We start from the raw sequence: 11,258 nt of genomic DNA on the forward strand, positions 1-11,258 counted from the left end.
CCCCCCGCCCCTCTTTCCCCCCTTCTCTCCTGCAACCCGCATCTTTCAGCCGCGTCGGGGCGGTGATGGAGAGCGAAGGGACAGAGGGACAGCCGGGACAGGGGGACGCAGCAGATGCCAACCCCAGTTTGGGACTCAGGGAAGCAAAGAGGAAAGGGCGCGTGAAAGAGAAATGCCTCTTTGAGGAGACGGGATCCCTTCTCTTGGCTCATACAGGCACTGCTCTTCTCAAAGCCCTTAAGAAATCGCTTTTTAACGCTCCTTTAATTATTATGGGGGGTTTCACCCCCTGCTGGCAATCCTACATCCCTGCTCTACCGGGCATTAGAGAACCACTGGACTAGTTCCTGTCCTTGAACCTCGAGAAAAGCCGGCTTTGGCTAAAAACCAAACATCCTCCTCCCGCCCCCACCCCCTCTGAAAAAAAAAAAAAAATTAAAATCCTTACAAAACTGAAAAATCCTCCGGCTCCTCCGGCTGTGCCTGAGGTGAAAAACAGGTGGCTTTTAGTAAATTAAAAATAATAAAAAAAGAAAAATACTAAAAACTCTCTCTCTCTCTGCCTCTGTTAGTCCAACTAAAGGGAGAGCGTCGGGAGGCGAGGGAGGAGGAAGGGGGAGGCTGTGGGATGGAGAGAGCCCTCCCCGTACCCCTCGGCTGTGCATCCTCGCAGCGCCACGGGGAATGGGGGGCTGTGTGTTTGGGGGGGTCTTTGGTTTGCTCCCCTGACCTGCTGGGGGTGGGGGAGGGGGGCTGGGGAGGGGGGGAGGGAGATGTCCGGCGGCAGGGTTACATTCATCGGGCGGTGCTGGGCGGCACGGCGGGAGCCTCCCTTGCTGTGCTGCGAGGCCGGGGCTCCCGGAGCGTGTTTCTGCTCCTGCTGCTTCACCTGCTGGAGCATTTCCCTCATCTTGTGCTGTGCAGTCTTGGGGAGGAGAGGGGAAAAGCAAGAGGTGGGGGTCAGGGCACTGTTTCTCCCACCACCACCCACCCCCGAGCCCCCACCGAGCATCTCACTGCTCCCAACTTGTCACTCTGGACAAGCCATAATTAATTCTGGGGGCGGTTTTGGGTGTTGTTTTTTTTTGTTTGTTTTGTTTTTGTTTTTTTTTAACTTGTGCTTCCTCCATCGCTCCTCAAGAGCACCTGAATTTTTCTGGGGGGCTGCGATCCTGCTTGAGTGGACAGGAGACAAGGTTATGGAAGATGCACCCAGGTGGGATGCGGGTGGCTTTGCCCGCACCGAGGAGTCCATTCACACCCTGGGTGCTGCTCTGCACGGCATTCAAAACACCCATTTTTAGCTCAATCGAGCCAATCTTCAATTTCAGTTCTCGCACAGCCAGGGGGAGCTACCAAAACACCTTCAGTGCATCTTGGGGGCACAGGGACCTCCCAAAAGAAGAGTGGCAGGACGCTCGGGTGGTGCTGGGCTCAGCAAGCCCTGTGCCTTTCCTCGGTAGACAAAAGCGGCCGGGGAGGATCGGGTAAAGCCACGGCCAAACTGTACCTGACTGGCAAAGAAATGCCCAATGATTTTAATGATGACCTCCTCGTTCTTGTCCGGGGTTTGGTCTCGTGGCACAAGGACTTCCGCGCTGGTTAAGTTTTACAGTTCGTTCACCTGGAGCGAACCACAAGAGGCTTCTGTTGTGGAAGAGCCAAAATCCTCCACTGCCACAGTCACGACAGCACCAGGTACCCTGTGTGTCTCCCCCTTCCTTGGGACCAACAAGAACCACCACCAGGACATGGGGGCTGAGGGTCAAGACATCGCTGAGACCACTGAGCACCCGGGATTTGTCCCCCTGGGGTGGGCAGGGGTGATGGGTGATTCACAACTTTGCATGCCCGGGGCACCACCCCCCACCGTTTTGCCACCTTTGCCTGTCACGTGGCCGGCGGCGAAGGAAGGCACCTTGATGTGGACTTCAAGCTTCACTTCTTCTTTCAGGTTAAAGAAGTTATCCTCTTTCAGCTTCCCAAATATTCACCCCTGGGCCTGGGGAGGAGACGGACAGGAAGGAAAACCATCAGGCAGCGCCCGCTGTGCCCCTCCATCCCCAAAGCTGATGATGTCCCCACGTCCAGCAGCATCAAAACCACTGTACCCAGCAAAGAGCTCCCCTGGTGCTGAGGGAGGCCAAGCCAGGCTGCCAGCACAGTGGTGACCACAGGGATGCTCTCGACTTGTCCCTTACTGTCCCCCCCACCCACAGCCCCCACCCAGCGCACCTTGAACTGAGTCTCGGGCGGCCCCATGAGGATGACCATCCGCTCGCTGCCCTCGGGACCTTCTGACGGGGCGATCTGGGGAGGGATGAGGGAGAGGGAGCATGAGTGCGGCCCCCACTTCGGCAAGACCTTCCCTCGGTGGGATGTCCCCCCCCAGCACAGGGCAACCTCCCCATGTAGGAGCATCCCCTCCCACCAGAGCTGGGCTGATAACCGGGGTGCTGCAGGCCTGGCCTTCTACTAACGACAGCCTGGAGAGGTGGGCACATGCCAACCTCATGAAGTTCAATGAGGCCCAGTGCAAGGTCCTGCACCTGGGTCGGGGCAATCCCCAGCCCAAATCCAGGCTGGGCGGAGAATGGATGGAGAACAGCCCTGAGGAGAAGGTCCTGGGGGTGCTGACTGATGAGAAGCTCAACATGAGATGGCAATGCGTGATCACAGCCCAGAAAACCACACATATCCCAGCCTGCATCAGAAGTGTGGCCAGCAGGGCGAAGGATGTGGTTCTGTCACTCTGCTTTGCTCTGGTGATACACCACCTGGAGTACTGCATCCAGCTCTGGAGCCCACAACATAGGAAAGACATGGACCTGCTGGAGTGGGGCCAGAGGAGGCCACGGAGATGCTGTGAGGGCTGGAGCCCCTCTGCTGGGAGGACAGGCTGAGAGTTGGGGTTGTTCAGCCTGGAGCAGGCGCCGGCCAGGGGGGCTCCGTACAGACCTGAGAGGTACGCCCAGGAGCTCTATGGTGGGAGAGAAAATGAGAGTCAGTGATGGCCCCAGCGTGCCAGACCTTTCCCAGCCACCCCCAGCCTGACGCAGAGCAGCGTGCCACCACTGTGAGCCCGGCAGGGACACGGGGACAACCCTTCAAGCCCTGAAACCCTGGGGTGATATGCAACCCCATCCCAGCACGATGGGGCTGGGAGGCGGATGGGAGGTCCCAGTTACTCCCAGTCCCTCCCCACTGCCACGTTTCCACCCATGTCTTGCCTTTGTAGGGGAAAACCAGGACACAACTCTCTCCTGCTCTGCGTTCCAGCAAGTGCAACCAGATGCTACCTGCAAACCACCATTTCTCACATGGAGGACGAGCAGACCCAGCTCCCCTGCCCAGGCTGGACGCCACTCTCGCTCCCAGCCCTCTAGTTAAACGCGCTGCGCCGAGGTCATGCTCCCTCTCACATTGAGCCCATGCTCCCTGTGTCCACCCTCTGCTTCTGGCCACAGGCTGCTCCATGGCTCCTACACCAACATGTCCTCTCCTGCCCAGCCACTCCTCAAGGCCAGTGTGGACATCGCACCTCCTCACTTCCCTCCCTTCACCAGGAGCCTCATTCCTTCTCCTCCATCCTTGCCAGGTCTCTACAGCTCCACAGTTGAAGATACAGCCACCGGCCCCAGGTCCTGCTGAGGATGCAGTCAGAAATGACCACTCCATGGTGTGAAACATAAAGTACTTGGGTGGAAGGAGCAGAGGCCTCACCAGGGTGGCTTCAAAAAGGTCCCACAAAGCTTTGGGGTGAAGGAGGTCCCACCAAACGCTGCCCTTTGGGACACCTGCCCAACTCTTCTCCAGCACACCAACAAACGCTCAACCAGATGCTTCCCCAAGGCCACGCTTGCTCAGGCGGTTGCCGCGGGCAGAACATCCTCCCGCACAGCCAGACCAACCGACCCTTCTCAGTGCCCTCCGGGGCCACCGCGCACATCACACTCACACGCCCCTCCGCACCACCAGCCTGGCACTCACCCTTCTCCTCCGACCGCTCTGCTGCTGGCGTTGCCAGGAGAAGAAAACAGCACAAGTAAATGAACCCGCACGAAAATAGAAGTTAAAGAGGACCGGCCAGTAAGGATAAAACAATATCCCGTATCTTATGAGGGGAGGAAAGGTCTAAAACCAGAAATTGATTCATTGTTGAAGGATGGATTGTTGGAACCCTGGATGTCACCTTACAATAGTCCAATTCTACCGGTCAGGATGGCTGAGGGGAGATAGAGATTAGTCACAGACCTACGAGAAGTCAATAAACAAGTACAGACTAGGCAGACTGTGGTTTCGAACCCATATACCCTCCTGAGTAAAATATCGCATAATCGTAAATGGTTTAGTGTAATAGACCTTAAAGATGCCTTTTGGGCCTGTCCATTAGCAGAGGAGACTAGAAACTTATTTGCCTTTGAATGGGAAGATCTGGACACTGGGAGGAAGCAGCAACTCCGCTGGACCTCCCTGCCTCAAGGGTTCACAGAATCCCCAAATCTATTTGGACAGACGCTAGAGAAAATTTTAGGGGAGTTCCAGGCAGAACCCCCAGTAAGAATCTTGCAATATGTAAATGATCTGTTGGTATCAGGAGAGAAAGAGCAGAAAGTCAGAGAGACATCGATACGTTCGCTGAATTTTTTAGGAGAACACGGATTAAGAGTGTCAAAGGCAAAACTGCAGTTTGTACAAAAGGAAGTAAGGTATTTAGAGCATTTAATTAGTGGAGGAAAAAGAGAAATCAATCCAGAACGAATTTCTGGGATTACAGCTTTAAGTGTCCCAAGAACAAAAAGAGAAATAAGGAAGATTTTAGGGTTACTAGGGTACTGTAGACTATGGGTTGAGGGATACACTCAATTAGTAAAATTTCTGTATGACAAACTAGTAAAAGAAGGTCCACTACAGTGGACAGAAGACAAACAGGAGCCATTACAAAAACTGAAGCAGAAGCTAATAAAAGCCCTGGTTTTAGCCCTCCCCTCCCTAGAAAAAAAAAAAAGAAACCAAAATCATTTCACCTTCTTGTAAACGTGGCAGAAGGGATAGCGCATGGAGTCCTAATGGAGGGACGGGGCGGACAAAGGAAACCAGTGGCATACCTATCCAAATTAATGGACCCAGTACGTGGGGGTGGCCCACATGCATGCAGGCAGTGGCAGGGACCGAGGCAGTCCCAGGCGACCGAGCTACCAGCACCTGAAACACCCCATCTCTTCAGCGATGGAGCAAACCTTCTTCTGTGGGTACTCTGCTATTCCAGCACCACGTTTGGCAGGTGGTCAAGGAGGAACGATGAGAGTGGCCACACTGCACAGACAACTGGAGGAATGGTTGGGGTCAGTGTGGGCAGAGGCATCTAGCAGGGCCAGCAGTGCCCAGGAAGCCGCATCAGTAATGCCATGGCGGTCCCAGGCGACCGAGCTACCAGCACCTGAAACACCAAATCTCTTCACCGATGGAGCAAACCTGGGAGGAGAGGAAGTGACCTGGGGTGGGTCCCTTGTTTGGGAGGAGAGACAAGGGAGGAGAAAGGGAGGAGTCAAGGAAGATGAGGGGGATGTTCAAGCAGGGAAAATGGAGACAAGGGGCGATCAATCCCCCGTTAACTACCCCTGAAATCCAGCTCTTCCTTCTGGGACTGAGAGCCCTGTTGGCTTCTCACTCTTTGCTGTGGTCAGCAATTTCTCTTGTCACGCTCAGGAGTTTCACACCTTCTGTTCAATTAGCTACGGCTTACGCTGGGCCCTAATCTCCAGCCGTGTGCCTTAATGCATACCCCCAAAGTTGTCTGCAGGTCACATCACTGTTTCCTATCCTCCATGTGCCAGTCTTCTCCGTCCCATGGTGGCTCTGAGCACCCTCCTCTCTGACCAGGCACCGTTTCAGCCCTTGGGAGTCACTCTTTCCCTTCGTGCCCTGCTGTCTGCCTGCGGCCTCATTGGCAGGCGCCGGGCATGCAAGTCCTTGCCTTGCACCGGAGACTGAATTGGACTCAAGCACGCTCAGCTGTGAAAATCAGGAACTTTATTTCTACAACCGAGTCAACATCAGCCCTTCTGCGCTCAGAGGAGCGCGGGCAGGACAGAGCAGGCCTTGGCACTGAGGCTGCCTTTGGCTCAGCAGGCATTGCCCCAGAAGGAAATGGTGGTGGAACAGGACGGCCTGCTCTGGAGCCTCTTCGTCACGCTGCTCAAGCCTTTTTCCCCCACAGGACCTGCAGCAGCTCCTGCACCCGAGTAAAGAATTCCACCAGCTTCTGGAGTGGAAATGGGCAGGAGCTAATCGTGCCCGGTGGTGTTGGTGTTGGCCTTGGCCTCTGATAAGGGGTTGAGGCAGTGAGAAAATGACTCCAAGCCCGTGCTGTTGGAGTACCCCTTACTGCTGGGCGCAGTCCCATCTGGACCAGGATCCAGTTGTAGAAGTGCTGGGTGGAGGTGTAGACTCCGGGCCGTTTGGCTCTGGCACAGCCTCTCCCCCAGCTGGTCACCCCAACAAGCCAGAAGTAGTCCGCGTTGTTGTCTTTGCACACCAGAGGACCACCACTGTCACCCTGCAGGGAAGGAGAGAGGGTTGAGGTGGTGTTGGGTGGCCGCTGTCAGCGCTCTGGCCGGCTCCTTCTCTCTCCCAGCACCTGCCAGAGCTCTGCTCACTGCACACAACGGCGCTGCTCCGGTGCTGGAGCCTACAGAGCCTCGTGTGGGAGGGGGTGGAGGGCCTGTAAGGTCGGGCGCTCTCTCATCTCTGCACAGTGCTCCCGGCTGTGTGGAAGGGGGATGCTTTGGGATCTGGACCTATGGGCTGCCGGGAGCACAGGATGGGCTTTCTGGGCAGCGTCCCCGGGCTCTGGGACAAGGTGGGCACTGGGCAAGGACCTGCAGCTGGGGAAGGGGAGGTGAGCCCCAGCAGCAGTGGAGACCTAGCGGTGGCAGGGTGACTTGCCAGGCCAAGCACGTGCCGGGCGATGTTTGGGCGTTGCGAGAGGGCTGCCGGTGCTGCCGGGGCTTGACTTGCAGCACGTCCTACCTGGCAGGTGTCGATGCCACCCTGCGGATAGCCAGCACACAGGTTGTGGCTGTGGATGGCCCCTCTGTACCACCCGCTGCTGTTGCAGAGGTTGACATCAATGAGCTGGACCTTGGCCTCCTGCAGGACATCCGTTGACCCTGCAGCTGTGAGCACAGAAAGCAATGAAGCCCCAGCAGCTCCCCCCCTGCCTGGGTGAACCCCTTCCCTAGGGCTTGGCTTTGCGTCCTGAAGGCACTGTGCCCGTGTTTCCCCTCTGTCTGGCTTTGGGCGGTGGGTCAGCCCATTCTCCCCGGAGGCGTACGTCCCCGCAGCCTGACTGCGGCTTTCGCCTCCGCTCTCGGGAAGCCCAACCCCTCTCCCCAGTGTGCCGAGCTTGCACTCAGGACACCAGCACTTTTGGGGAACTCACATCTTGCAGTGGTGGCGCCCCAACCGCTGACGTAGCAGGTGTGCAGCTCTGACACTCTAAGTGAGGCATCGGGCACACAGGCAAGCTGGGTGTAGTAGTTGCACTGGACCGGCTGGTCCAGCTCCAGCAGGGCGATGTCGTTCCTCTGCGTGATATTCCTGTAGTGCTCGTGAACCAGCAGCCGCTTAATATGGCGCACTTGGGTCCCAGGGCCCAGCCAAGTCAACTGGGTGGCCCCAATCACCACGCGCCACATGCTGATGTGCCTGGAAAGCAGATGGAGAGGGGGGTCAGAGGGAGCGGAACCATGCGCTGCAGCAGCCCCGACTTTCCCTGCCTTCTGCTTCCCAGGGCAGAGAGGAGAGCAGTGCCACGCAGGCTGCCACCGCCCTGGCATGCCTTAGGCACGAGCCATGTGGCGCTGGAGGCTGCTAGGAAGCAGTGGCCCGAGCCCAGCCTTCTCCTGAGCAGTCTCTGGGCTGGGCTCGGCAGTGCCCAGGCACTGGGCGTACTGGCAGGAACCGGGATGGGAGTAGCAGGCGGTGCTGCATGCAGGGCACCCGCGAGGGTGGTGGGGACAGCCCCCTTCCCTGGCCCTCCTTACCTGGCCTCGATGAAGCAGTGTGCCGCCGTGAGGACCCACTGTGGGCTGATGAGGGACCCTCCACATATGTGCCCCGTGCCTGCTTCCCAGGGGTCCTGGATGCTGACGATCCAGGGCCAGGCTCCTGGACGGGCATCGGTGCCACCCACCACGCGCGACATGCCGTACTGGTAAGCCATGGGCCGGAGCCCGCAGGTCCCTCTGTAACCAGAAACTCATGACTGTCCTGCTCCACGGCGTGCTGCGGTTCAGGCTGAAGGTCAGCCCTCTTCCCTCCCCACAAGGCGCTGCACGGACAGCAGGGCCAGGGAACCCCCTGGGGCGGGCGGGCGGGCGCCCCTGTTTCTGCCTGAGCCCCGCAGAGGAGCTGTGCCAGCAGCCGGGGTGCTGGCCAGGATCTGAGGCTCCCACGCGGGGCTGGGGAAGCTGTGGCCACGGGGGACAAGCGGGCTCCCTCCAGTGAACCCCATCAGGGTTGCCCAAGCTCCCCCCCAGAGCCTGGGGCCACTTACCCACAGCTGTCCCACGCGCCTTGCACAGGCCAGCACAGGGCCAGCAGGACGACGACGAGGAGCAGTTTCATTGCTGCCAGTGGCGGCACGTGGCACCTGCAAGAAGCGAACCGAGGGCCTGTCGCCACCAGTGCCGCAGCCGACGTAGTGCCCGCAGTGCTCACGCTGCCCACGGTGCTCTTGTTCCCGGGGCTGATGTCACAGAGTCGCTGGTTCCGGGCACCGGGCCCGGTGGCCTCTTGGCAGAAGGGGGGGCACCATGGGAGGTTCCCGGCAGGAGGGGAGGCAGAAGCCGGCATGGCACACCCCCGACAGACCCCCGCTGAACGTTCTGCCTGCGGGACGAGGCTGTGCAGGCCCCGCGGCAGGCAGCAGCGCCTGGCTGCGAGCGCTGTCTGCTGACAGAAAAAGCCCTGTGTGGCATCGCGACCTCTTGGGGAAGTTCACTGCCACCCCGCTCTCTGCAGCCCTTTGCCACCAGGGCCTTCCCAAAACACATACACCAGAAAACAGAACTGCTACAGGCAGCATGCACGGTTTGGGGTGTTGAGGGGCCCATCTGGCTACAGCCGCAGCAGGCAAGCGGTGATGTGCGAGCGGGACGAGTCCAGCACACCCACATGCTGCACTCCGTACCTATGCGCACGCCTGGGCGCACACACAGAATCACAGAATGGTTTAGGTTGGAAGGGACCTTGAACACCATCAAGTTCCAACCCCCCCTGCCCTGGGCAGGGACACCTCCCACCAGCCCAGGTTGCTCAGAGCCCCGTCCAACCTGGCCTTGAACACTTCCTGGGATGGGGCAGCCACAGCTTCTCTGGACAACCTGCGCCGGGGTCCAACACCCTCACAGTCAAGAATTTCTTCCTAAGATCTATTCTAAACCTCCCCTCTTCCAGTTTGAAGCCCTTCCCCCTCATCCTGTCACTACACGCCCTTGTAAAAACTCCCTCCCCAGCTCTCCTGTCGGCCCTTCAGGGACTGGGAAATGCCGGCACGTCAGTTTGTGTGCTGCACTCTGTGTGTGCACGCATCGTGTGTGCCCTGTGTGTGGGTGCACTCGGTGTCTGGGTGCACTCCGTGTCCCGGTACCCACACGGTGGGTGCACACTGTTTACGTGCAGTGTGGTGTAGATGAGCCTGTGAGTGTGCGCACTGCAGGTATGCGTTTACTGGGTCGAGCGCGTGCCGTGTGTGCGGGCATTTTGTGCGTATGCTGGCAGGCTGTGTGTGCCCGCACTGCGTGTGTGCGTGCGTGCTGCATGTGCATGCCTTCCACGCTCTGTGCATGACGTGCACGAGCACTGTGTGCATTACGTGGGGTGTTCCATGTGTGGTGGGGGCGTGTGTGGGGTGTTAGTGTGTCTTGGTCTGTAGTCAGTGTGTGTGTTCCTATGCAGTCGGGGGGTGTGTCAGTGTGTGTTGCTGTTGTAATAAGTAATTTAGCAAAAGAATTTTGCTTCAGCTAAAATAGATGTGTGCTCACTATGGCTTCAGCTAAGATGGGTCTGTGCTCGCTGTGTGTTTGGGAAAGGGATAGTGTTAGACAGGATATCAGACGAGAGCAACAGTTGGAAGTACAGAAACTTGCAGGGCAAAGGGTGGTGTCGTTAGCTAAGATAACCACAGGAGTGTAAAGAATGAAGAAGCCACAAGAAGGACATGGTGGTAAAGACTTCGAGCCTCCCTCCAATGACTATTAGGAAGACTCGTGAGGAAGCACAGCACCTGCGCTGCTGGAAGGGAGGGGGCATGTTCAGGGGTGGGCTGCATTCCAAGAACTCATTGATTATGTATTTGGGGGTGGGTTGTGTTCCAAGAACTCAAAGAGGAATCGCCGATGGAACAGTTGAAGAGGCTCTGAAGGAATATTCAGCAGTTTTCTGGGACTGACCCAGACACTGTGGCTGGCCAGGAATTATTAAAAAATAAATTTTGTCACCCATGCCTGGCCAGCTATTAGGAAAAAAATGGAAAAGATGGAAGACTGGCATGAGAGAGGAATCAATGAGCTGTTACGAGAAGCACAAAGAGTATATGTGAGGCGCGATGAGGAGAAGCAGAGGGCAAAAGCAAAACTAATGGTAGTGACTGTAAAAGAAATAACAAAGACTAAAGATAAAGCGCCCCAGAATCCGGGGCCAGGGATGAGAGCACACAAGATACAGGGAGCCCATCTGCTGCCGCTCAAAAAGCCCATGTGAATGAAATCAGGAGCCCCAGAGGGCGGAAAGTGTTACCATTGTGGGCAGGGAGAACATTTTAAGAGAGAGAGTCCCAGGCGAAAGAGAGGTCAACGAGTGTTTAAAATCTGTCAACAGGAAGAATACGCTCCCGAGTAAGGGTGTCAAGGGCTCTGCCTGCTGGGGGAAGAAAGAATTAGTGAGCCCTTGATAAACTTAAAATCACGCCCCCAGGAGGAAATTTACACCTTTTTAGTAGACTCAGGAGCTGAGAAGTCTTGTATTATGAAATTGCCTTTGAATGGGAAAATCCAGACACCGGGAAGAAGCAGCAACTCCGCTGGACCTCCCTGCCTCAAGGATTCACAAAATCCCCAAATCTATTTGAACAGACGCAAGAGAAAATTTTAGGGGAGTTCCAGGCAGAACCCGCAGTAAGAATCTTGCAATATGGAAATGATCTGTTGGTATCAGGAGAGAGGGAGCAAAAAGTCAGAAAGAGACATCGATAC

At 56.9% G+C, this 11,258-nt stretch overlaps 1 protein-coding gene across 1 annotated transcript in view; it reads right to left on the reverse strand.

The window, feature by feature from the left end:
* The window catches only part of LOC309684475 (acrosin-like), a gene marked incomplete at both ends in the record, with an annotated part of 211,736 nt that extends 203,527 nt beyond the window's left edge, over positions 1–8,209 (reverse strand). The window contains 4 exons of the mRNA XM_082500379.1: positions 6,382–6,559; positions 7,033–7,178; positions 7,445–7,710; positions 8,049–8,209. Of these exons, the coding sequence (XP_082356505.1) occupies positions 6,382–6,559; positions 7,033–7,178; positions 7,445–7,710; positions 8,049–8,209 (751 nt within the window). The remainder of the gene's footprint in view (positions 1–6,381; positions 6,560–7,032; positions 7,179–7,444; positions 7,711–8,048) is intronic.
* Positions 8,210–11,258: the final 3,049 nt, after the last annotated feature.

Source organism: Vanellus vanellus (genome assembly GCF_965231255.1).
Source record: "Vanellus vanellus genome assembly, contig: HAP1_SCAFFOLD_97, whole genome shotgun sequence".
NCBI classification, from domain to species: domain Eukaryota; kingdom Metazoa; phylum Chordata; class Aves; order Charadriiformes; family Charadriidae; genus Vanellus; species Vanellus vanellus.